Source organism: Schistocerca cancellata, chromosome 10, assembly GCF_023864275.1.
Source record: "Schistocerca cancellata isolate TAMUIC-IGC-003103 chromosome 10, iqSchCanc2.1, whole genome shotgun sequence".
In the NCBI taxonomy this organism is placed as follows: Eukaryota; Metazoa; Arthropoda; class Insecta; order Orthoptera; family Acrididae; genus Schistocerca; species Schistocerca cancellata.
The window spans coordinates 130,084,654-130,108,935 of NC_064635.1; the positions used below are offsets into that span (position 1 = coordinate 130,084,654).

A 24,282-nucleotide genomic window follows, 5' to 3' on the forward strand; every position below is an offset into this window, starting at 1 on the left:
ATATGGTTAAAAACAAGATTTTAAACATGGCTGAAACAGCAACTGTTGAAATTCTTCACGATAAATGACAGCCAAAACAGTTACAGGATAAAGATTTATTAAATTTCTGGACCAAGGCATCAGTATATATAAATATACCTTCATCAGAAGTAAAATATCCGGAACAAGAAGACACTTTCATTAGCAAAATCTTAGCATCGGAAATGAGAAACAAAAAACACTATAGCTTAAGTAACCGTAAAATTACCGGAGTATTACAGACACACAACTTTTAGTCACTTACTAAAATTACATCCTGCAATGGAGATTAATAAAACAATTATGCCAAACAAAAATTTTTTAGACTGTTTCATACCCCTCCTTGCTTTAGTGTAATATAGTCTGGATGAGAAGTTAGCCTTTTTCCTGTTGAAGCCGGTGAAACGCGCTTTTCCTGTCTTGTTGGGATTTTACGAATCTTTGATGCTTGCTGTTTGTGATTTTCGATGTGTATGTGTGGTTGATTGTTATGTTTTTGTTCACAACGACAGATGGTTTCGTTTTACTTTAACATTTTGGCTGTTTTCGCTAGTATGTATTTTACCGTTTAAGTTACGCGAGTTTCTCGCGCATAACACTAGTGCCCTCTCTTCTTAGATGTGTTCCGTGGCACAAGCCTCATCTACTTAACACTAGGACACAGGTAAATTGGTTGCATATTTTCTATTTTACATATATGTTTTTAATATGATTTTGATATGTTTTATTTATTAATGACAGAAGGTTTGAATTAGCTCAACTTTTAATAATTTCGTTGCGCATGTATATGTATCCATGGATTTTAATATGCGTGAGTGTCTGGCACACTCCACAAGTGCCCTCTCTCGGCGAAACTATCTGCCCTAGGGCTTCCACACTCTCGTCAAGATAGTTCATAGGCGAAGTACTGGTGCTAAGATGTGTTCGCATCGACCCTGTGTCCACAATCATGTTGTATAAATGGAGATGATGTCTTATATACTGACGACGCCTTTGGCATAATTGTTTTATTAATCTCCATTGCTGGATGTAATTTTAGTAAGTGACTAAAAGTTTTGTGCCTGTAATACGGTTACTTAAGCTATAGTGCTTTTTCTTTCACATTTCCGAAGCTAAGTTTTTGCTAATGAAAGTGACTACTTGTTCAGGATATTTTACTTCTGATGAAGGTATATTTATATATACCGAAACCTTGGCCAAGAATTTTAATAAATCTTTATCCTGCAACTGTTTTGGCTGTCATTTATCGTGAATCGTTAAAAACGTTGTTTATGCTTACGTAGTCGCGAGCCCATCTCTCGTGCAGCAGCGTATATACGTTGGAACTAATTTGTCACCTGTACATAATGCAAATAGCATTCAAAATTATTGCCCAACAAATTAAGTGTGCAGTGAATGTGATGAGGAAAAACCACAGGTATCATTAAATACCATCCCTCTAAAAAGTAAAGTTGTTTGCTTTTTACGGCAGCTCAAGTAATTTTCTCCGCGTATTTTAACGTCACCACCCGTTAATTGGTACTAATTATTTCACTTGCAATTAATATGAAAGGCACTTTCGGATTGTGAAATATTGTCACATGAAAACGAATAGTAATGGCGGTGACGTTAAAAGAAACTGGGGTATTTTTCATTGAATGTCTGACTTAATTCAGAACTTTCACGGAAGTTAACGCAATTTCTTCTGAAAGTAGCAACGGCCCACAGTTTCGGCTTGGAGAGCATATCTTTCTGTAAAATTTGTTAGTGACCGTGAATTATTAATTCTGTGGTTTAGATGAAATGGTCTAACTAGATCTTTGTTGGACTTAATTATTTGCAACTGGAACCATTATTAGAAATCAGATTACCAAGTGCGTGCATTTGAATATCACGCGTTTCATTTAGATGATCTTTTGTTTTAAATATTAAATGATTGCAGGTTATATCGCATTTCACAAACAAGACAACGGCGTATGAAATGGCGCACGCAAACTATAATAACCAAAAGAAATGCTTCCGTATTCAAGAAAACACAGAAAACCGTGAATCTGTAAAGGAAGGACGATTTTGTAAATGAAATATGGTCAAACTTTAACAGTATATATTAAAGAAATAAATCACACCTATCCCACGCAGCCTAATATTTAAAACAAAAGATCTAAATGAAGCGTGTGATATTCAAATACACGCACTTGGTATTCTGATTTCTAATAACAGTTCCAGTTGCAAATAATTAAGTCCAACAAAGATCTCCTGTGACCACTTCATATAATCCGCAGAATTAATTGCGTAACATGAATAAAGCTAACAGAGAGAGAGACAAGGTCTATGACAAAAGAAGCAGAGCAAAAAAGGAGAGTGCTTCCCATGTTTCACGACTATTTATACTAATTACACATTATGATCTTTGTGTGCTAACCGATGTAATATCCAAAGGTGTATGCCATAGTTACATTTCTTCGGGTAAATTTCGTGTAAAAGTTGGTGGCGTTATAGACTGAAGAGGCAAAGAAACTGGAACACCTATTTAATATCGTGTAGGGCCCTCGCGAGCATGCTGAAGTGCCGTAACACGACGTGGCATGACTTAAGCTGTCTGAAGTAGTGCTGGAGGCAACTGACACCTTGAATCCTGCAGCGTTGTCCATAAATTCGTAATAGTTCGAGGGGCTGGAGATCTCTTCTGAACAGCACAGTGCAAGGCATCCCAGATATGCTCAATAATGTTAATGTCTGGGGAGTTTGGCGGCCAGCGGAAGTGTTTAAACTCAGAATAGTGTTCCTGGAGCCACTCTGTAGCAATTCTGGACGTGTGAGTTGCCGCAAGTCCGTTGGAATGCACAATGGACATCAATGGATGCAGGTGATCAGATAGGATGCTTACGTGCGTGTTACCCGTCAGTCGTATCTAGACGTATGAGGTGTCCAGTATCACTCCAACTGCACACGCGCCACACCATTACAGAGCCTCCACCAGCATGAACAGTCCACTGCTGAAATGCAGGCTCCATGGATTCATACCCGTATACGAGGTGCGGCTAGGAAAAAACCGGACTGATGCTGGAAAAAACATTTATTTACAACTATTTACAATTTCATGTTACCTCCTTCAATGTACTCTCCTCCTCGGTCTCTACACCGCTCCATACGAATTTTCCAGTGTTCATAGCAATGCTGCAGATCATTTTCGGTAAGTCCATACATTACTTCCGCCACTTTTTCTTTTACTGCTTCAACAGTCTCAAATCTAGTTCCTTTCAAAGCTGACTTGACTTTAGGGAAAAGAAAAAAGTCACAGGGGGTCAAATCAGGTGAGTATAGTGGATGATCTAAGATGGGAATGTTGTGTTTTGCCAAAAACGTCTTCACTGACAACGCACTGTGAGCTGGGGCATTGTCTTGGTGAAGGATCCATGACTTTTTTCTCCACAAATCGTTCCGTTTTCTCTGTGCTCGCTCACGTAGGGTAGCCAGGACGCTAATGTAGTAATGCTGATTCACTGTTCGTCCCTCTGGTACCCAATCAATGTGCACAATCCCTTTGATGTCAAAAAAAACAATCATCATTGCCTTGAATTTCGATTTTGACATTCGTGCTTTTTTTGTCATGGAGAACCACTCAAACACTTGTGTTCGCGATAAACAATCATCGCCGTACACTTGTTGTAACATTACATACGTTTCACTTGCAGATTTTCCTAGTTTGAAACAAAATTTGCTGTTAACACGCTGTTCTTTCTGTACACTCAACATTTTCCGACGCACAGACAAAACGTCAACTACTTAAAACAGACGCCACGGGCAGACTGAGTGCAGGAGGCAGATGAAACTCGAGCAGTTGGCGGAGCGAGAGTCACGTGACAGGCCACGCGACTTTCAGCCTTATTGCATTCGTTTTATTGTTTCACCAGTTTTTTTTCTACCCACACCTCGTACGTCCATCCGTTCGATACAATTTGAAACGAGACTCATCCGACCCGGCAATGTGTTTCCAGTCATCAACACTCCAATGTTGGTGTTCACGAGCCCACGCGAGGCGTAAAGCTTTGTGTCATGCAGTCATCAAAGGTACACGAGTGGGTCTTCGGCTCCGAAAGCCCATATCGATGATATTTCGTTGAATGGTTCGCACGCTTATTGATGGCCCAGTATTGAAATCTGCAGCAATTTGCGGAAGGGTTGCATTTGTCACATTGAACGATTCTCTTCGGTCGTCGTTGATCCCCTTCTTGCAGGATCTTTTTCCGGATGCAGCGATGTCGGAGATTCGATGTTTTAGTGGATTTCTGATATTCACGATACACTCGTAAAATGGTCCTACGGGAAAATCCCCAATTCACCGTTGTCTCGGAGATGCTGCGTCCCATCGCTCATGCGCCGACTATAACACCAGGTTCAAACTCACTTATATCTTGATAACCTCCCATTGTAGCAGCAGTAACCGATCTAACAACTGCGCCAGACACTTGTCTTACACAGGCGTTGCCGACCGCAGCGCCGTATTCTGCCTTTAAAGTTAACCCTAGTGGGGACTGTTTAAATGCTTGTCAATGTTGCCATATTTTTAGTGTTCTAACATTTTTCAAAAGAAAGACATAAATTATGCTAAACAAGTAATCGATTGGATATCGTAAGCAACTAGCAGATGGTTTTAAGAGTACAATCGGCAAGGATACTGGGCGGCAGGAGTCATGTACTCTGGCCCTAAAAGTGTGGATCACGCAATCTGAATTGATCTGACGCTGAGCAGACTTTGTCAAATCTACGGAAGTTTCTGTATGTAGGTGCAGCTGAGAGCAAGTGGCGATTGAGATCTGCACGCCCTGACAATGCCGGAGCGCCAGTATGTTACCCTGTCTGCTTAGTGCGGCAGTGTAAATTTCAGCTGGCAAGATGTGTGTCGCGGAGGTGAGACGCCGAAGCGGCACCTGCGACTCGATCACGGCCACGAAAGAAATGCAAAAATCTCACGGTCTAGCGACCAGGCAGATGGACCGCAATTTACTCTCCACCACAGCCCTGAAATCACGGTAGATTTCAGTGTGTGACACACCCTTTCGCACAAATGAAGGAAGCCACATTTATTTACACCGATGGCTCGAAAACATCGTTAGGTGTAGGGAGTGCCTATATTGTTGGCGACACCCCAAACCACTTTCGGCTTCCCGACCAGTGTTCGGTCTATACTGCGGAGCTTTACGCTGTTCTCCAGGCTGTCCACTACATCGGCCGCCATCAGCGGATACAGTACGTTATCTGCTCAGATTCTCTCAGCTCTCTCCTCAGTCTCCAAGCTCTTTACCCTGTGCACCCTCTGGTCCACCGGATTCAGGACTGTCTGCGCTTGCTCCACCTGGGGGGCGTCTCGGTGGCGTTCCTCTGGCTCCCGGGACACGTTGGTATCTGCGGAAATGAGGCGGCCGATATGGCGGCCAAGGCTGCAGTCTCTCTTCTTCGGCCAGCTATTCAATCGATTCCCTTCGCCGATCTACGGAGCGTTTTATGTCGTCGTGTTGTTCTTTTATGGCACGCACATTGGTCGACACTTCCCCATAATAAATTGCGGGACGTGAAAGCTCTTCCTTGTGCTTGGACCTCTTCCTCCCGAACGCGTCGTCGGGAGGAGGTAATTTTAACTATACTCCGGATAGGGCACTGTCTTTTTAGCCATTGACATCTTTTAAGCGGCGATCCTCCCCCACTCTGTCCGCACTGCTCTCAGCTGTGGACGGTAAGTCACCTTTTAATTGAGTGCCCCTATTTTAATCCGTTACGCTCCCGTCTACAGCTGTCGCCTGATATGTCGCCGATTTTAGCAGATGACACGCGCTCAGCCGATCGCGTTCTCGAGTTTATTAGTGCCAGTGAAATGACGTCAGTCATTTGAAGCTTTTTTTGGGGACAACCAACCCGTTTCTGTAGAGGATTTTTAAGCCTTCCTTCTGTTTTTAGTTTCTCCAATTTTATGACTTTCGCTCCCATTGCTGCTGGTTTCCATTTTCGGTTTTTACTGTTTCTTAAGTCCCGGACCGGGCGCTAATGACCATAGCATTTTTGCGCCCTAAAACCAAAACAAAACACCCGTTTTCTGGTCGTACCACGGACCAATTTGGTTCACTTATACGACAGAGCGCACAAGGATACCAAACGTCAAGACTGGTGAATTGAAAATGAATAAGTGTGCCCTCGGAAAACGAGTAGTCCAAGACGTTTGAAGCCACTGTCGGTACAGTAAGAACTTCACCACAGGCTCCCCTGTCTAAACTACTCGCCAGTGAGGACAGGTCCCAAGAGCCAACCGCACACGCCAGAGCAGCGACCAGAACACTTCTTACCAAGCCAAAATCCCGCACACGAGTGCTTCGCACCTCTACAGAAAGTAGTTCAGTTTTCGCTCAAAGTTATCGAACGACACCACCTTCACGCCATCTTGAGCCACTCCCAGGGCTCCAGAGGTGCTAAATCTCCCTTCCCACACGACAGCACAAACTCACGTCGAACCAGGGCAAGAGTTAAGAAACGTGTGTCAAAAAAAATGGTTCAAATTGCTCTGAGCACTATGGGACTTAACTGCTGAGGTCATCAGTCGCCTAGAACTTGGAACTACTTAAACCTAACATCACACTCATCCACGCCCGAGGCAGGATTTGAACCTGCAACCGTAGCGGTCGCGCGGTTCCAGACTGTAGCGCCTAGAACCGCTCGACCAATCCAGCCGGCCATACCTGTGTCTCTGCAAAAAAGAAACAGACAAATAACTGGCTTTTTTTAATTTTCAGAGGGGGAAGATGATTTTCTCTGAAGTCGTGTCACTTCCCATGGAAACAAGCAAACGAATACAGTCTTATGGGTAAATACCTAAATCGCCTGTGCCTTGAAGGTTGTTAGCCCTAGCTTTTTTTTTTCCCCCATCAGTCTACTGACTGGTTTGATGCGGCCCGCCACGAATTCCTTTCCTGTGCTAACCTCTTCATCTCAGAGTAGCACTTGCAACCTACGTCCTCAATTATTTGCTTGACGTATTCCAATCTCTGTCTTCCTCTACAGTTTTTGCCCTCTACAGCTCCCTCTAGCACCATGGAAGTCATTCCCTCATGTCTTAGCAGATGTCCTATCATCCTGTCCATTCTCCTTATCAGTGTTTTCCACATATTCCTTTCCTCTCCGATTCTGCGTAGAACCACCTCATTCCTTACCTTATCAGTCCACCTAATTTGTAACATTCGTCTATAGCACCACATCTCAAATGCTTCGATTCTCTTCTGTTCCGGTTTTTCCCCACAGTCCATGTTTCACTACCATACAATGCTGTACTCCAGACGTACATCCTCAGAAATTTCTTCCTCAAATTAAGGCCGGTATTTGATATTAGTAGACTTCTCTTGGCCAGAAATGCCTTTTTTGCCATAGCGAGTCTGCTTTTGATGTCCTCCTTGCTCCGTCCGTCATTGGTTATTTTGCTGCCTAGGTAGCAGAATTCCTTAACTTCATTGACTTCGTGACCATCAATCCTGATGTTAAGTTTCTCGCTGTTCTCGTTTCTACTACTTCTCATTACCTTCGTCTTTCTCCGATTTACTCTCAAACCTTACTGTGTGCTCATTAGACTGTTCATTCCGTTCAGCAGATCATTTAATTCTTCTTCACTTTGACTCAGGATAGCAATGTCATCAGCGAATCGTATCATTGATATCCTTTCACCTTGTATTTTAATTCCACTCCTGAACCTTTCTTTTATTTCCATCATTGCTTCCTCGATGTACAGATTGAAGAGTAGGGGCGAAAGGCTACAGCCTTGTCTTACACCCTTATTAATATGAGCACTTCGTTCGTGATCGTCCACTCTTATTATTCCCTCTTGGTTGTTGTCCTAGCTATGAGGTGTAATAAAGATTCTATCTCTAAACGTTTCTCAGACGTCGGATTTTTCTTAGACAACAGAGGCAGCTGGGGGAAATGGTTCACTGGCCTATTTGCACTTTCAGCAAATACAAAAACTTGTGAAGTTTTTTATTACACACAATGCCCAGTTTACGACTCCACTGCGTAGACACGTTCCTTGAGACAGTCGCCCCCAGCCCAGGCTTCCGCCGGCGCCAAGGTAGGTATTGTGGCATTGTTCTGCTGGAGACCTGTTTTGATGAGGGGCTGCCTTGTGCGGATGTGGGTTTAGGCAGTTGGACCTGTTCCGTCTGCACGTCCCACTACCACCTCGTTCTGAATCTTTATCTGTTGTGTAGCCACAATGCTTTATTTTAATATTTTCATTAGTATTATGAATATTTAGTTGATTGCTAACATCCACATAACTATAAGAAATGGTCTTCCTCTCCAACATGCAACTTTTCTGAGAAATCTCATTTCTGCTACACATCTCTCAGCGTCCACAACTCGCTTCCATATACTGTAGCAGTACAGGCGCAACCATGGTTTTTTAAAAGTAACTGTTACCTTAATTAAAATAGTATTACCGTTTGCATACCAATGGAGCTGTCGCTTTTTGTATTTCAGCTTGTGGTGATGAGCCTGTCCGAAGAATCGCACGAACACGAAAGCAGTAAGGACGAGTATGAACCCACGAACTCGACACCACTCGGCGAATCGCATGAAGAAGACAATGAGCGAATGCCTGACGTTAAGGCAATGTTCTCGCAATTCAACTCGCGATTTTTTGACAGTCGGCTGAATGGTGTTGAAGTAGGGTGGAGTTCGCGGCTGACTTCGTAAGTTTCCATTTCATTACCTGACTTGGTGTGCACGAAGGAGAGAAACGGATAGAACATAAGGGAATCTTACCATGTATTGTTCGCTAGATATTTTCTCGAGCGTCGAATGATGACTTCGTCAAAATATATTCTCTACACTGCCTTACACTAACGTCTTCAAAATTTCTTCAAATTAAAAATACATATGTAAGGATTCGAATAGAAAACCTTTCCTTTGGGTGTATATATTATTTACTGACGAGTCCCCACAGATCGTGGCTAGACTGTTTCACTGATACCCTCTTCCAGGAATGCTATTCCTGGAAGGTACGTAGGAGAAATTAAATCACTAAAGACCGAGAACTCTCATGGATATGACGGGGTATCTAGCAGAATACTGAAGTATTGTTCCATGTATGTTAGCCCAGTACTTAGCCATATCTGTAACTTTTCCTTTAGGAGTGGTCGGTTTCCTGACCGATTAAAGTACTCGGTAGTGAAGCCACTTTATAAAAATGGAGACATTGATAATGTTGACAATTTTAGACCCATTTCTATGCCATCGGTGTTTGCTAAAGTTATCGAGAGGGTTGTATATACAAGGTTACTGCAGCGTTTAAATTCACATAATTTGCTGTCAAATGTACAGTTTGGTTTTAGAAATGGCTTAACAACTGAAAATGCTATAGTCTCTTTTCTCTGTGAGGTTTTGGATGGATTAAATAAAAGGTTGCGAACGTTAGGTGTTTTCTTTGATTTAACGAAGGCTTTTGACTGTGTTGACCACAAAATATTACTGCAGAAGTTGGACCATTATGGAGTAAGGGGAGTAGCTTACAATTGGTTCGCCTCTTACTTTAAGAACAGAAAGCAGAAGGTAATTCTCCGCAATATTGAGAGTGGTAATGATGTTCAGTCCCAATGGGGCACTGTTAAATGGGGCGTTCCCCAAGGATCGGTGCTGGGGCCACTGCTGTTTCTTATTTATATAAACGATATGCCTTCTAGTATTACAGGTGATTCAAAAATATTTCTGTTTGCTGATGACATCAGCTTGGTAGTGAAGGATCTTGTGTGTAATATTGAAACAGTATCAAATAATGTAGTTCATGAAATAAGTTTGTGGCTTGTGGAAAATAATTTGATGCTACATCACAGTAAGACTCAGTTTTTACAGTTTCTAACTCACAATTCAACAAGAACCGATATTTTGATCAGACAGAATGAGCATATTACAAGCGAGACGGAACAGTTCAAGTTCCTAGGCGTACGGATAGATAGTAAGCTGTTGTGGAAAGCCCATGTTCAGGATCTTGTTCAGAAACTAAATGCCGCTTTATTTACCATTAGAACAGTATCTGAAAGAAGTGACATTTCAACACGAAAAGTAGTATACTTCGCATACTTTCATACGCTTATGTCATATGGTATTATTTTTTGTGGTAATTCTTCTGATTCAAAGAGGGTATTTTTGGCTCAAAAACGGGCTGTTCGAGCTATGTGTGGTGTAAGTTCGAGAACCTCTTGTCGACCCCTATTCAATAGTCTGGGAATTCTGACATTGCCCTCACAGTATATATTTTCTTTAATGTCGTTTGCTGTTAGCAATATTAGCTTATTCCGAAGAGTTAGCAGCTTTCACTCAGTTAATACTAGGCAGAAATCAAATCTACATGTGGAATGCACTTCCTCGACTCTTGTGCAGAAAGGAGTGCAGTATTCTGCTGCATCCATTTTCAATAAGCTACCACAAGAACTCAAAAATCTTAGCAGTAGCCCAAACGCTTTTAAGTCTAAACTGAAGAGTTTCCTCATGGCTCACTCCTTCTATTCTGTCGAGGAGCTCCTGGAAGAGTTAAAAAATTAAGCAAATTCCAGTGTTACCTTCTTGATTTTCTTTATTTAAACTAATGACGTGTCGCCTGAATGTTTCTTATATTTCATTTTATCTGTTTCTACAATCGTGTTATAATTTCATGTATTGACTCGTTCCATGACCATGGAGACTTCTCCTTAATGTGGTCCCACGGAACAATAAATAAATAAATAAATAAATAAAAAGAACGTCAGTGAATTCGGGAAGATACGAGAAGAGGCACTGCTCAGAGTAAAACTGTAATGGTGGGTCATGAGAAGTGCGTGGATAGCTTAGTGTATAGCGCGCTTGCTTGCTGAAGGTAAAGATAGGTAAAGATCCCAGATTGTTACCTCTGTCCAGCATGCAGTTTTAATCTCTCAGAAAATGTCAGGTCAGTACTCTGCTGCAGAGTCAAAGATCTATTCTGCATTTAATTCATTATTTTCAAATACTTTGCGCCTTTTCGAATAGAAACTGGCGACAGTGGTACTGTGTTCTGGTTTTTCCAGTTCTGAGAAAATTTCAGCCACTGTATGTGTTGCAATTCATTTAAGTTTTCTTATTCCTGACGCAAACAGCTGGTGTCGTAGTTGCCTATAGAAACATTTTATCTGGGTTCCTCCAACCCAGGGCCAAATTGCATGCGGGCCGAGCCTAGCTCTGTCTCGGCTTTGTTCGGTCCTTCTCGGAAGTACTCGGTAAAGCACGACATTTCATTTAGCAAAGCGGTGCGACGTTTTTCGGTCTTCACTGCTTTCTGCAGTTACGCGGAAAATCACGGTGTCAGGTCTGTTTACCTTTTGTTATTTGTTCATGGTATGAAGTAAGTTCACAGCTCCAGTGGCTGCTTCCGCAAACAAGTCAGCTATCGTCGCAGTTCTTTACAAATGAGTGGGACTGATACAACAGAGGGATAAGAATTCTCAATAGCGCATAAGTTACATATTGGAGTAGCACTGCAGATATGCTACGCAATGACATTACAACACATGCAATTACAAGATTTAGTTGATAATGAAACTGACAAAAATTACAAAGATCGACAGAGGTATTCATTGATCAGTCCTTAAAAAAGGTCTTTCGGCTAAATTCACAGGCACGGATCACCTGACGAAATTGGCGGTACGAATAGTAAGTTTTCTGAAGTCACATGCATCAATACATCGTCAGTTCTCGCAGTTCTCGATTGAGTTGGGACATAAGTAATTCCCACCAATGAAAAAAGTTATTTCAAAGTTTTTCATGAAATTATCTTTCCTTATCATAGTAAGTAGCGAATAAATGACGAAACTGACAAAAAATAAACAGTCAATTGTTTTAAGATGGTTATTTCACTTTGGAACCACTAGGATATAGTTTTCAATCACTAATGTAGTGTGATACATTTGTATGCAAATTCGCATTTTTCCTAGACACACCCTTACATCTTGAAACTTCCATTGACTCATAATAGTAAAACAATTTACAGTCCCAAATGAGAAACAGAAATGGGCGTAAAATTTAATAAACTTTGTATCAAAGCTGCCTCAGTGGTTTCATTTCGAACCCCCTTCATAAAAGCAGTAGCACTAACTACTTATAAAAGTTGTAATACGAACTCTAGCTTACGTTACAATAACTTCAGATATACTTACTTCAACAATGGACTGCTCAATACGGCCACTGTAAAAAGAAACAGCATCTCGCAATCTCCTACAATCACGTAGCACAATCTCCGCGCTGACTGTTATTTCGAATGCTATGTGACTGCGACAATGCACTACATTCGTAGAATTACCTCAATGTACCACTAGATGTCTCTGTCTTCCCACAGCACCGGTGGTTTTCAGCTTTACCTTGCTACTTCCCAAAAAAATATGACTCGAAACATTTGAGATGTAGTGCTACAGGCGAATGTTGAAAATTATGGGGAATCGTAAAGTAAGCAACGAAGAGGTTCTGCGCAGAATCGGAGAGGAAAGTAATATGTGGAAAACACTGACAAGAAGAAGGGACGGAATAATAGGTAATCTGTTACGGCATCAGAGGATGACTTCCGTTGCACTAGAGCGCGCTGTAGAGAAAGACAGATATGAAGAGGTTGGCACAGGAGAGGAATTTGTGCTGGGCCGCGTCAAATCAGTCAGAAGACTGGGCACGCTGAGTGTTGTCAAGGGGCGTGCCTGCAACGAGCTTTGGTTAAGGCAAATGGGGTGCAGAAACGAAAATTTGAACATTCGGAATGGATTAAGACATTGTTAGGTGAGAAACAATTTTTCTGATTTTGTGGGAATGCAAGTAAAAGAACACCGTTTTGTGGAAGGTACAAATGACGAAAAACACTGTGCATTTCCACAAGCTCATTCGCGGTAAAGGAAATGCGAGTTTTGAAGATGCATCGTGGCCTTGGTAGAATTAAAAGGATAACGTTTTGAGGACACTGCCAGTCTTACATCTGCTCTAAAAACCGTTTGTCATATCAGTTGAAAGCGCCCCTGTGTAGATGCAGTTGGAACACTGATCTATATTGTAATCTCCGTTTAAAAGACAAATTCTTTTACGTTACGCTGTCCAGGCCATGTACACTGTTTTCCTCAGGAAAAATTTCCAAATGTGCAAAATGAAGTTGCAAATGCGACAAAGTATTTATATCAACATACGTGCGTCAAGGGATCTTCTCGATTGTGGAATTAAACGTCACGATTACGTGAAAACCTTAGTGCAAAAACCTGTGAAATTGTCCGCGTCTGTCCACGTGCCGACAGTTCGCACCAGATAAAAATTGTCTTCAGCGCGCGAAAAATGACAAATGCCGAAAATTTATTTTGTGGCCATGTTATTGAGAAACAAGGAATATGAAATACTCGTATGCAGTGCCACTGCCTTTATATCTAAATGTGGCATTTTGGCAGTTTCACCCTGTTCGTCTCTCTCTACCTCAGAGTGCTGGGCTCTTAAATGTGTTTTTTACTTCACGATCTTTTATAACTCCTACCCTTTGACCAATAGGATAAAGATCCACCACTAATGTTTGACATGGTTTTTCTCAATTTGCTTCCACATTTCATAGCTCTCGTAAAGTCCACTTCAGTAATCCATAATAGGAAGCCCTTCATTTCTTAATGAAATTACTGATCCTAGACCTTTGTCGCATACAATCTGTGAGGCATTTGAAAAAATCAACGGAGACCAATAATTCATTGTTCTAAAACTCAGTTTAAGAATCCATACATCCATCCTAATTATAAAAATGGTTCTATGTTCCATGTCTCCTCCTAAAATACTGGATCTATTTCAGCCACACTTGGCACTCATGTTATTGTTTGGTTTGAAATACTGTGGAGGTAAGAACAGCAAACATCCCACTGGGGTGGGATGAAAGTGTAGCATGGGAAGGACGAGATGGACATGTGGGGGCGGGGATGGCGGCGGAATAGGAGGGTAGATAGAGAGGAGAGGGAGGTAAGATGGACATAGAGAATGGAGGAGGAGGAGGAGGAGGAGGAGGAGGAGGAGGAGGAGGAGGAGGAGGAGGAGGAGGAGGAGGAGGAGGAGGGGGGGGGAGGATATGGACAGATATACAGGGAAGAGGTGTATTAGTAGATGGTCAGAATATACATACCTGGTCAGTGCCAGGTACACAGATAGAAAAAATATGTTCTTGTCCTGGTAGATCCTAAAAGAAACTACTCATCATAAAACTTAATGTAATGAATCTTAAGTACTTAAATGAATCTTAAAGATATTGATGTTACAGTTCGTCAAAATGAGCACCTTCCATTCATTCTTAACTATCTTCTTCAGGAGTGGTGGTACTTGCACTTTTGAAGGAGGTTCGTGCAGCATTAGATTAAACGAACATTTGCTGGTATGGCGACCAAGGAAGGATCTTGTCGAAACATTGCTCGTAAGTACCTACTTATTGAATCATAACTATGACTGTAGTATTAATTCAGTGTCTACAGGCTGGTCCAATGATCGTGACCGGGCCAAATATCTCACAGAATAAGCGTGAAACGAAAAATCTACAAAGAACAAAACTTGTCTAGCTTTAAGGGGAAACCAGATGGCGCTATGGTTGGCCAGCTAGATGGCGCTGCCATAGGTCAAACGGATATAAACTGTATTTTTTTAAAATAGGAACCCCCATTTTTATTACATGTTCGTGTAGTTGGTAAAGAAATATGAATTTTTTAGTTGGACCACTTTTCGCTTTGTGATAGATGGCGCTGTAATAGTCACAAACATATGGCTCAGAATTTTAGACGAACAGTTGCTAACAGGTGCGTTTTTAAATTAAAATACAGAAAGTAGGTACGTTTGAACATTTTATTTCGGTTGTTCCAAAGTGATACATGTACCTCTGTGAACTTATCATTTCTGAGAACGCATGCTGTTACAGCGTGATTACCTGTTAATACCACATTAATGCAAAAAATGCTCAAAATGATGTCCGTCAACCTCAATGCATTTGGCAATACGTGTAACGACATTCCTCTCAACAGCGAGTAGTTCGCCATCCGTAATGTTCGCATATGCATTGACAATGCGCTGACGCATGTTGTCAGCCGTTGTCGGTGGATAACGATAGCAAATATCCTTCAACTTTCCCCACAGAAAGAAATCCGGGGACGTCAGATCAGGTGAACGTGCCGGCCATGGCTTGGTGCTTCGACGACCAATCCAACTGTCACGAAATTTGCTATTCAATACCGCTTTAACCCCATGCAAACTATGTGCCGGACATCCATTATGTTGGCAGTACATCGCCATTCTGTCATGCAGTGAAACATCTTGTAGTAACATCGGTAGAACTTTACTTAGGAAATCAGCATACATTGCACCATTTACATTGCCATCGATATAAATGGGGTCCAATTATCCTTCCTCCCATAACGCCGCACCATACATTAAACCGCCGATGTTGCTGATGTTCCATTTGTCGCAGCCATCGTGGATTTTCCGTTGCCCAGTAGTGCATATAATGCCGGTTTGCGTTATCGCTGTTGGTGAATGACGCTTCGTCGCTAAATAGAACGCGTGCAAAATAATCTGTCCGTAATTTCTCTTGCGCCCAGTGGCAGAATTGTACACGACGTTCAAAGTCGTCGCCATGCAATTCCTGGTGCATAGAAATAGGGTACGGGTGCAATCGTTGTTGTAGCATTCTCGACACCGACGTTTTTGAGATTCCCGATTCTCGCGCAATTTGTCTGATAGTGATGTGCGGATTAGCCGCGACAGCAGCTAAAACATCTACTTGGGCATCATCATTTGTTTCACATGTGCCTGAACACTTCCTGTTTCTTTGAATAACGTAACTATCAGGCGAACGGTCCGGACACTTGGATGACGTCGTTCAGGAGACCGAGCAGCATACATAGCATACGCCCGCTGGGCATTTGAATCACAATAGCCATACTTCAACACGATATTGACCTTTTCCGCAACTGGTAAACGGTCCATTTTAACACGGGTAATGTATCACGAAGCAAATACCGCCCGCACTGGCGGAATGTTACCTGATACCACGTACTTATACGTTTGTGACTACTACAGCACCATCTATTACAAAGCGAAAAAAGTGGTCCAACTAAAACATTCATTTCTATACGTACTACACGAATATGTAATAAAAGTGGGGGTGCCCATTTTAAAAAATGCAGTTGATATCCGTTTGACCTATGGCAGCGCTTTCTAGTGGACCAACCATAGCGCCATCTGGTTCCCCCCTTCAAGCTAGACGAGTTTCGTTCTTTGTAGTTTTTCCGTTTGATTCTTATTTCGTGAGATACTTGGCCCGGTCACGATCAATGGATCACCCTGTATACTGATATTCAGAGGTATGATGCAAAGATGTTTCGGACATGTGTACATGCACTTCTCAACAACACAGCCACTGCAATATGGTATTTATCTGCCGAAACAGGGAAAGCGACTTTAAAGTACAATATCTCCCCTGTATGGGAAGGAGTTGACGACATATGGAGATTTGGGTTTGGCTGTGAGTCGTGTTCGGATACCCTAATGGTCAGGCGACTGCTACAGATGAGCGGGAAATTCGGGTTCGAGTCCCGTCTGGCACAAATTTCCATTCCAGTATACAGCTGATAGTTGTCCATATTCGCAAATACGAATACACTTCGTGTGATTCAGTGTCATTATGAAGAAAATTCAGATATGTGACGGATATATTGGCTAGTAGCAAGTGTACACAATGAGATTTGTAGCGGAAGTAGATTAGATTAGAGATTAGTTTTTCGTTCCATTGATCCGTGCTGAGGAGATCCTCGTGGATGTGGAACATGTTAGTTTTTTTTTAAAAAAAAGAGCTGAAATAACTGTACTAATATATGAATATATACCATACATCATTTATTTCTATTAAAAAATTCGTCAATGGAGTAGGAGTTGGCCACTAGTCTTTCAGGCTTCTTTTAAACTGATCTTTACTTGTAAATAATTTTTTTTTGTTTGCTGGCAAATTATTGAAGATGAGTGTTCCTGAGTAGTGGACCCCTTTTTGAACTAAAGTGCTTTCAAGTCCTTGTGCAGATCATTTTTGTTCCTGGTATTGTGTGTATGAACTGAGCTGTTTGTTGGAAGAGATATATTATTTAGGACAAACTTCATTAAGGAGTAAATATACTGAGAGGCAGTAGTTATTATACCCAGTTCTTTGTAGAGGTTTCTACATGACGCCCGTGAATTTACTCCACAAATAATACGTATTACAAGATTTTGGACTCTGAAAACTTTTGTTTGACTTGAAGAGTTACCCCAATATTTTATACCATATGACATGAAAGTAGGCAAAGTATGCAAGCTTTTTCATTTTTATGTCGCCTATGGGGTGATACGCCAGTATGGCGATGACGAATACACGCTTCCAATGTGCATTCACCGTGATGTTGCCAAACACTGATATGAGCATCATGATGCTGTAAACAGAACCTGGATTCATCCGAAAAAACTACGTTTTGCCATTCATGCACCCAGGTTCGTCGTTGACTACACCAACGCAGGCGCTACTGTCTGTGATGCAGCGTCAAGGGTAACCGCAGCTATAGTCTCTGAGCTGATAGTCCGTACTGCTGGAAACGTCGTCGAACTGTTCGTGCAGATAGTTGTCGTCTTGCAAACGTCCCCATCTGTTGACTCAGGGATCGAGACGTGGCTGCACGATTCGTTACAGCTATGCGGATAAGATGCCTGTCATCTCGACTAATAATGATAAGAGGCCGTTGGGATCCATTACGGCGTTCCGTATTACTCTCCTGAACCCACCGATTCCATATTCTGCTAACAGTCATTGGATCTCGACCAACGCGAGCAGCAATGTCGCGATACGATAAACCGCAATCGCGATAGTCTACAATCCGACCCTTATCAAAGTCATGTCAAAAAATTGAATCCTATATTGGTGGTAAAAGAAACACAGAAGCATGGAAAACTATAAAAAATTTAAGAAGGAATTCCAAAGAAACAACACATACTAAATATATTACTCATGACTCTTGGGAAAAATATTTTAAAAGTTTATTAACAGAAAACAGGGAAGAATACTTGGGAAACTCTGAATATAATGAAATGATAGATCTACAAGCAGAGAATTACATCCGTTTGGAAATAGAGACAGTAAAAACTGCAATAAAATCTTTAAAGAATGGAAGGGCTACAGGCATTGGAGGTATTCCTGCAGAATTATTAAAATTAGGAACAAAGAAATTAATGGAATTGTTAAGAAACCTTTTCGAAAGATGTTTAAATGGGGAAGATGTCCCAAATGATTTGAAAGTAGGATATATTTCAGTGATACATAAAAAAGGAGCGAAAGATGAGTGTAAAAATTATAGGGGAATAACAGTGACTAATACCTTCAGTAGATTATATGGAAGAATTATTAAATATTTGTTAGAACAAGAATACAAAGAAAAGGAGGCTGAAGAACAAGCAGGTTTTAGAGCTGGAAGATCAACAATTGATCATATCTTTTGCCTACAACAAATTATTGGAAAAAAAATGGTTCGGGCACAACCTATACATTTAGTATTCATAGATATAGAAAAAGCCTATGATAGTGTGCCTTTATCCAGTTTATGGAAAGCTTTAATATCAATAGGAATAAATCCAAGAATAATTAAAGCAATTCAAAATTTATATAAAAATTCTATTTCAAAAATAAAAATTGGTAAATATCTATCACATGGATTACAAGTCACAAAAGGATCACGTCAAGGATGTAGTATCTCACCTACATTGTATAAAATATATACAGAAGTAACTTTACAGAATTGGAAGAAAAAATGTCACGCTATGGGAATACCAATAAATGATAGAACAATATACTCGTTACAATTTGCAGATGACCAACTGATTATAGCCCAAGACTATGAGGACATAGAGTATATGACCAGAAAATTGATCCAAGAATATAAAAAATCAGGTCTAAATGTAAACATGAATAAAACAAAGTACATGGTAATTGGTGGAGTGAATGGAGACTTAATATTAGAAGAAGGGATGGGAACAATAACAGCTACTGAGGAATATAAATATTTAGGTGTGAAAATTACAAATGATGGGAAACAGGACAAAGAAATTAGATCAAGAATAAATTCTGGAAAGATGATAATCTCTTTATTGAATGGAATTCTCTGGGACAAACACATAACAACTGATAACAAAATAAGGATTTTTAAAACAATAGTTAGGAGCATTATTACATATGGTTCAGAAGTGTGGACAACAAAATGGCAACTGAAATCAAAATTATTAGCCACAGAAATGGATTTCTGGAGACGTTCAGCAAGAATATCAAGACGAGAAAGAATAAGAAATGAAGTAATCAGAGACAAGATGAAATGTAAAAATTCAATTATTGATTTCATAGAGCACAAACAACTTAAATGGTATGGACACATCAGACGAATGGAACAGGAAAGGCTACCAAAATGCATAATCGACTGGGTACCAATTGTAAGAAGAAAAAGGGGACGACCACCTGATACATGGAAACAGGGAGTTCAGTCAGCAATGAGGAAGAACAACATTCCTGAAGATTTATGGACAAATAGAGTGGAGAACAATAATTAGTGACTTACTGTAATCTAGAATAGGTGCTGGAAAAATGTACTCACATTGTAAATCCAGAATAATAATAATAATAATAAATAACGTGATGGCACGCATTTCTCCTCCTTACACGAAGCATCACAACGTTTCACGAGGCAACTCCGGTCAACTGCTGTTTGTGTATGAAAAACCTGTTGGAAACTTCCCTCATCTCAGGACGTTGTAGGTTTCTCCACCAGCGCCAACTTTGTGTAAATGCTCAGAAAAGCTAATCATTTGCATATCACAGCATCTTCTTCCTGTTGGTTAAATTTCGCGTCTGTAGCACGTCATCTTCGTGGTGTAGCAATTTTAATGGCCAGTAGCGCACATGCACGTTTGCATGCTTGCATTCAACATCCTGGCTATTACACCGCTTGTTAATGTAGCACCACTTTACACTTGCTATAGCTTATCTCGCACTTAGGTTGGTCTGTGATCTTGAAATGTTAATCACTTCAGTCTGTTACCTAGACCAGAAATTTCATTACTCTACATCTACATACATACTCCGCAATCCACCATAAGTTGCGTGGCGGATGTTGCCTCGTACCACAACTAGCATCTTCTCTCCCTGTTCCACTCCCAAAGAGAACAAGGGAAAAATGACTGTCTATATGCCTCTGTACGAGCCCTAATCTCTCTTATCTTTGTGGTCTTTCCGCGAAATGTAAGTTGGCGGCAGTAAAATTGTACTGCAGTCAGCCTCAAATGCTGGTTCTGTAAATTTCCTCAGTAGCGATTCACGAACAGAACGCCTCCTTTCCTCTAGAGACTCCCACCTGAGTTCCTGAAGCATTTCAGTAACACTCGCGTGATGATCAAATCTAGCAGCCCGTCTCTGAATTGCGTCCTTGTTCTCCCTCAATCCGACCTGATAGGGATCCCAAACGCTCGAGCAGTACTCAAGAATAGGTCGTATTAGTGTTTTATAAGCGGTGTCCTTTACAGATGAACCACAACTTCCCAAAACTCTACCAATGAACCGAAGACGACTATCCGCCTTCCCGACAACTGCCATTACATGCTTGTCCCACTTCATATCGCTCTGCAGTGTTATGCCCAAATGTTTAATCGACGTGACTGTGTCAAGCGCTACACTACTAATGGAGTATTCAAACATTACGGGATTCTTTTTCCTATTCATATGCATTAATTTACATTTATCTATATTTAGAGTTAGCTGCCATTCTTTACACCAATCATAAATCCTGTCCAAGTCATCTTGTATCCTCCTACAGTCACTCAACGACGACACCTTCCTGTACACCACAGCATCATCAGCAAATAGCCGCACATTGCTATCCACCCTATCCACTCTACATTATGTTGCAATTTTTTCCATCAATGCACATGCTTATCTAGCCTTACATTGGCGTGTCACTACTATTGATGTCAGACTGGAGATACCAACTCCTATTTAAGATCTTCTAGACTAGAGCATGCTGAGTTTCCTTTTTCAGCCGAGGTGTCGTTTCGGTTGCAGCACGAGATGATCCACGCCTACCTCTTCGTGGTCGACAACGACCAAAACAGGCAGGAGCACACCTCCGCATTCTGCCGGCACATGGCACGCATCAACAAGGCGGCTGGGACCAACATCAGGCCGCACCACGACCTGTACGAGGGGTTGGACCCCTTCAGGAGGCGCTGGTGGCGCTGCAGTGGGCCCTGCCAGAAGTGGCCACCACGGTTTGGGATAGTGACTCGCTGCAGGGGGTGTCCCCCGGGCCCAGGGGACGCGTGGTGGGTGCGCCACCAGCTGCTCTGTGGGGGCACCTTCAGCAAGGTGCACGGTCCAGACGGGTACTCCAGAGGAACACGTAGCTGTGTCTCGTCAGATGGTGAGTGAACTGATAACTTTGATTCGTATGTGTCCGTGGTAGCAGCTGTTGAAGTAGATATAAGCTTGTGACACAAAATACACTGCTAGAAAAACGCAACATCCTCATGGATTGTGGAAATCTTCCATGCAGGCCTATCGCAGGGAATCAGTTGTCCTCTGTCGGCTCCGCAATGACCATACATGACTAATGCATGGTTACCTACTCCATTGCGAGGACCCACCTCATTGTCGTTGTGGCTCCCAAATGACAGTCGTCCACCTCTTGCTGGACTGCCCACTTTTAGCCGCTCTGTGGCAGACTTTGTGTGTGGGGGGGGGGGGGGGGGGGGCGGAAGACAAGGCACGCCTACCAGTTGCAGTGCTGGCACTACAAATTGCGCGTCATGCTTACACGAAAGCAGACGAAAGGCTTGGAAGTGAAACTCGCTTTAAAAGTTGTTCGTAAATGAAACTGAAATCGTCATGTACAATAAAATCTATATATATAAAAATGAATGAATGTATGTATGTTTGTCTACTATGCGCTCACAACCCATTCATCCGATTGCAATGAAACTTTGGTGATTTGTTCTCCGTATACCCACGAAGGTTCCTAGCCGAAAAAAAAGAAATGACACATTCTTGAGGATATACGAGGTGCATTCAAGTTCTAAGGCCTCCGATTTTTTTTTCTAATTAACTACTCACCCGAAATCGATGAAACTGGCGTTACTTCTCGACGTAATCCCCCTGCAGACGTACACATTTTTCACAACGCTGATGTCATGATTCCATGGCAGCGGCGAAGGCTTCTTTAGGAGTCTGTTTTGACCACTGGAAAATCGCTGAGGCAATAGCAGCACGGCTGGTGAATGTGCGGCCACGGAGAGTGTCTTTCATTGTTGGAAAAAGCCAAAAGTCACTAGGAGCCAGGTCAGGTGAGTAGGGAGCATGAGGAATCACTTCAAAGTTATCACGAACAAACTGTTGCGTAACGTTAGCTCGATGTGCGGGTGCGTTGTCTTGGTGAAACAGCACACGCGCAGCCCTTCCTGGACGTTTTTGTTGCAGTGCAGGAAGGAATTTGTTCTTCAAAACATTTTCGTAGGATGCACCTGTTACCGTAGTGCCCTTCGGAACGCAATGGGTAAGGATTACGCCCTCGCAGTCCCAGAACATGGACACCATCATTTTTTCAGCACTAGCGGTTTTCCAAAATTTTTTTGCTGGCGGTGAATCTGTGTGTTTCCTTTGAGCTGACTGGCGCTTTGTTTCTGGATTGAAAAATGGCATCCACGTCTCATCCATTGTCAAAACCGACGAAAAGGAAGTCCCATTCATGCTGTCGTTGCGCGTCAACATTGCTTGGCAACATGCCACACGGGCAGCCATGTGGTCGTCCGTCAGCATTCGTGGCACCCACCTGGATGACACTTTTCGCATTTTCAGGTCGCTGTGCAGGATTGTGTGCACAGAACCCACAGAAATGCCAACTCTGGAAGCGATCTGTTCAACAGTCATTCAGCAATCCCCCAAAACAGTTCTCTCCACTTTCTCGATCATGTCGTCAGACCAGCTTGTGCGAGCCCGAGGTTGTTTCGGTTTGTTGTCACAAGATGTTCTGCCTTCATTAAACTGTCGCACCCACGAACGCACTTTCGACACATCCGTAACTCCATCACCACATGTCTCCTTCAACTATCAATGAACTTCAATTGGTTTCACTCCATGTAAATTCAGAAAACGAATGCTTGCACGCTGTTCAAGTAAGGAAAACGTCGCCATTTTAAGTATTTAAAACAGTTCTCATTCTCATTGCTGGCGGTAAAATTCCATCTGCCATACGGTGCTGCCATCTCTGAGACGTATTGACAATGAACGCAGCCTCATTTTAAAACAATGCGCATGTTTCTATCTCTTTCCAGTCCAGAGAAAAAAAATCGGAGGCCTTAGAACTTGAATGCACCTCGTATGACGTCATAAACAATGAGGCCACCGCGGGAAAATACCCAGATTTATGCATCCACTATTTGAGAATAAGAGCATGTGTTTAGAAATAATACAGTACCCAGCGGTGTTTCTATACAAAGCAATGCGTTTTTTTTTTTTTTTTTTTTTTTTTTTTTTTTTTTTTTTTTTTTTTGTCATCAGTCTACTGACTAGTTTGATGTGGCCCGCCACGAATTCCTTTCCTGTGCTAACGTCTTCATCTCAGAGTACCACTTACACCCTACGTCCTCAATTATTTGCTTGACGTATTCCAATCTGTCTTCCTCTACAGTTTTTGCCCTCTACAGCTCCCTCTAGTACCATGGAAGTCATTCCCTCATGTCTTAGCAGATGTCCTATCATCCTGTTCCTTCTCCTTATCAGTGTTTTCCACATATTCCTTTCCTCTCCAATTCTGCGTAGAACCTCCTCATTCCTTACCTTATCAGTCACCCTAATTTTCAACATTCGTCTGTAGCACCACATCTCAAATGCTCCGATTCTCTTCTGTTCCGGTTTTCCCGCAGTCCATGTTTCACTACCATACAATGCTGTACTCCAGATGTACATCCTCAGAAATTTCTTCCTCAAATTAAGGCCGGTATTTGATATTAGTAGACTTCTCTTGGCCAGTAATGCCTTTTTTGCCATAGCGAGTCCACTTTTGATGTCCTCCTTGCTCCGTCCGTCATTGGTTATTTTACTGCCTAGGTAGCAGAATTCCTTAACTTCATTGACTTCGTGACCATCAATCCTGATAAGTTTCTCGCTGTCCTCATTTCTAGTACTTCTCATTACCTTCATCTTTCTCC

General features: G+C 41.9%; 1 protein-coding gene across 1 annotated transcript in view; it reads left to right on the forward strand.

Moving 5' to 3' along the window:
• LOC126106188 (DNA-dependent metalloprotease SPRTN-like) overlaps positions 1-21,391 on the forward strand; it is a gene marked incomplete at its 3' end in the record, with an annotated part of 36,445 nt that extends 15,054 nt beyond the window's left edge. The window contains exons 2-4 of the mRNA XM_049912424.1: positions 8,512-8,723; positions 14,347-14,449; positions 21,143-21,391. Of these exons, the coding sequence (XP_049768381.1) occupies positions 8,521-8,723; positions 14,347-14,449; positions 21,143-21,391 (555 nt within the window). The remainder of the gene's footprint in view (positions 1-8,511; positions 8,724-14,346; positions 14,450-21,142) is intronic.
• Between the last annotated feature and the right edge of the window lie 2,891 nt (positions 21,392-24,282).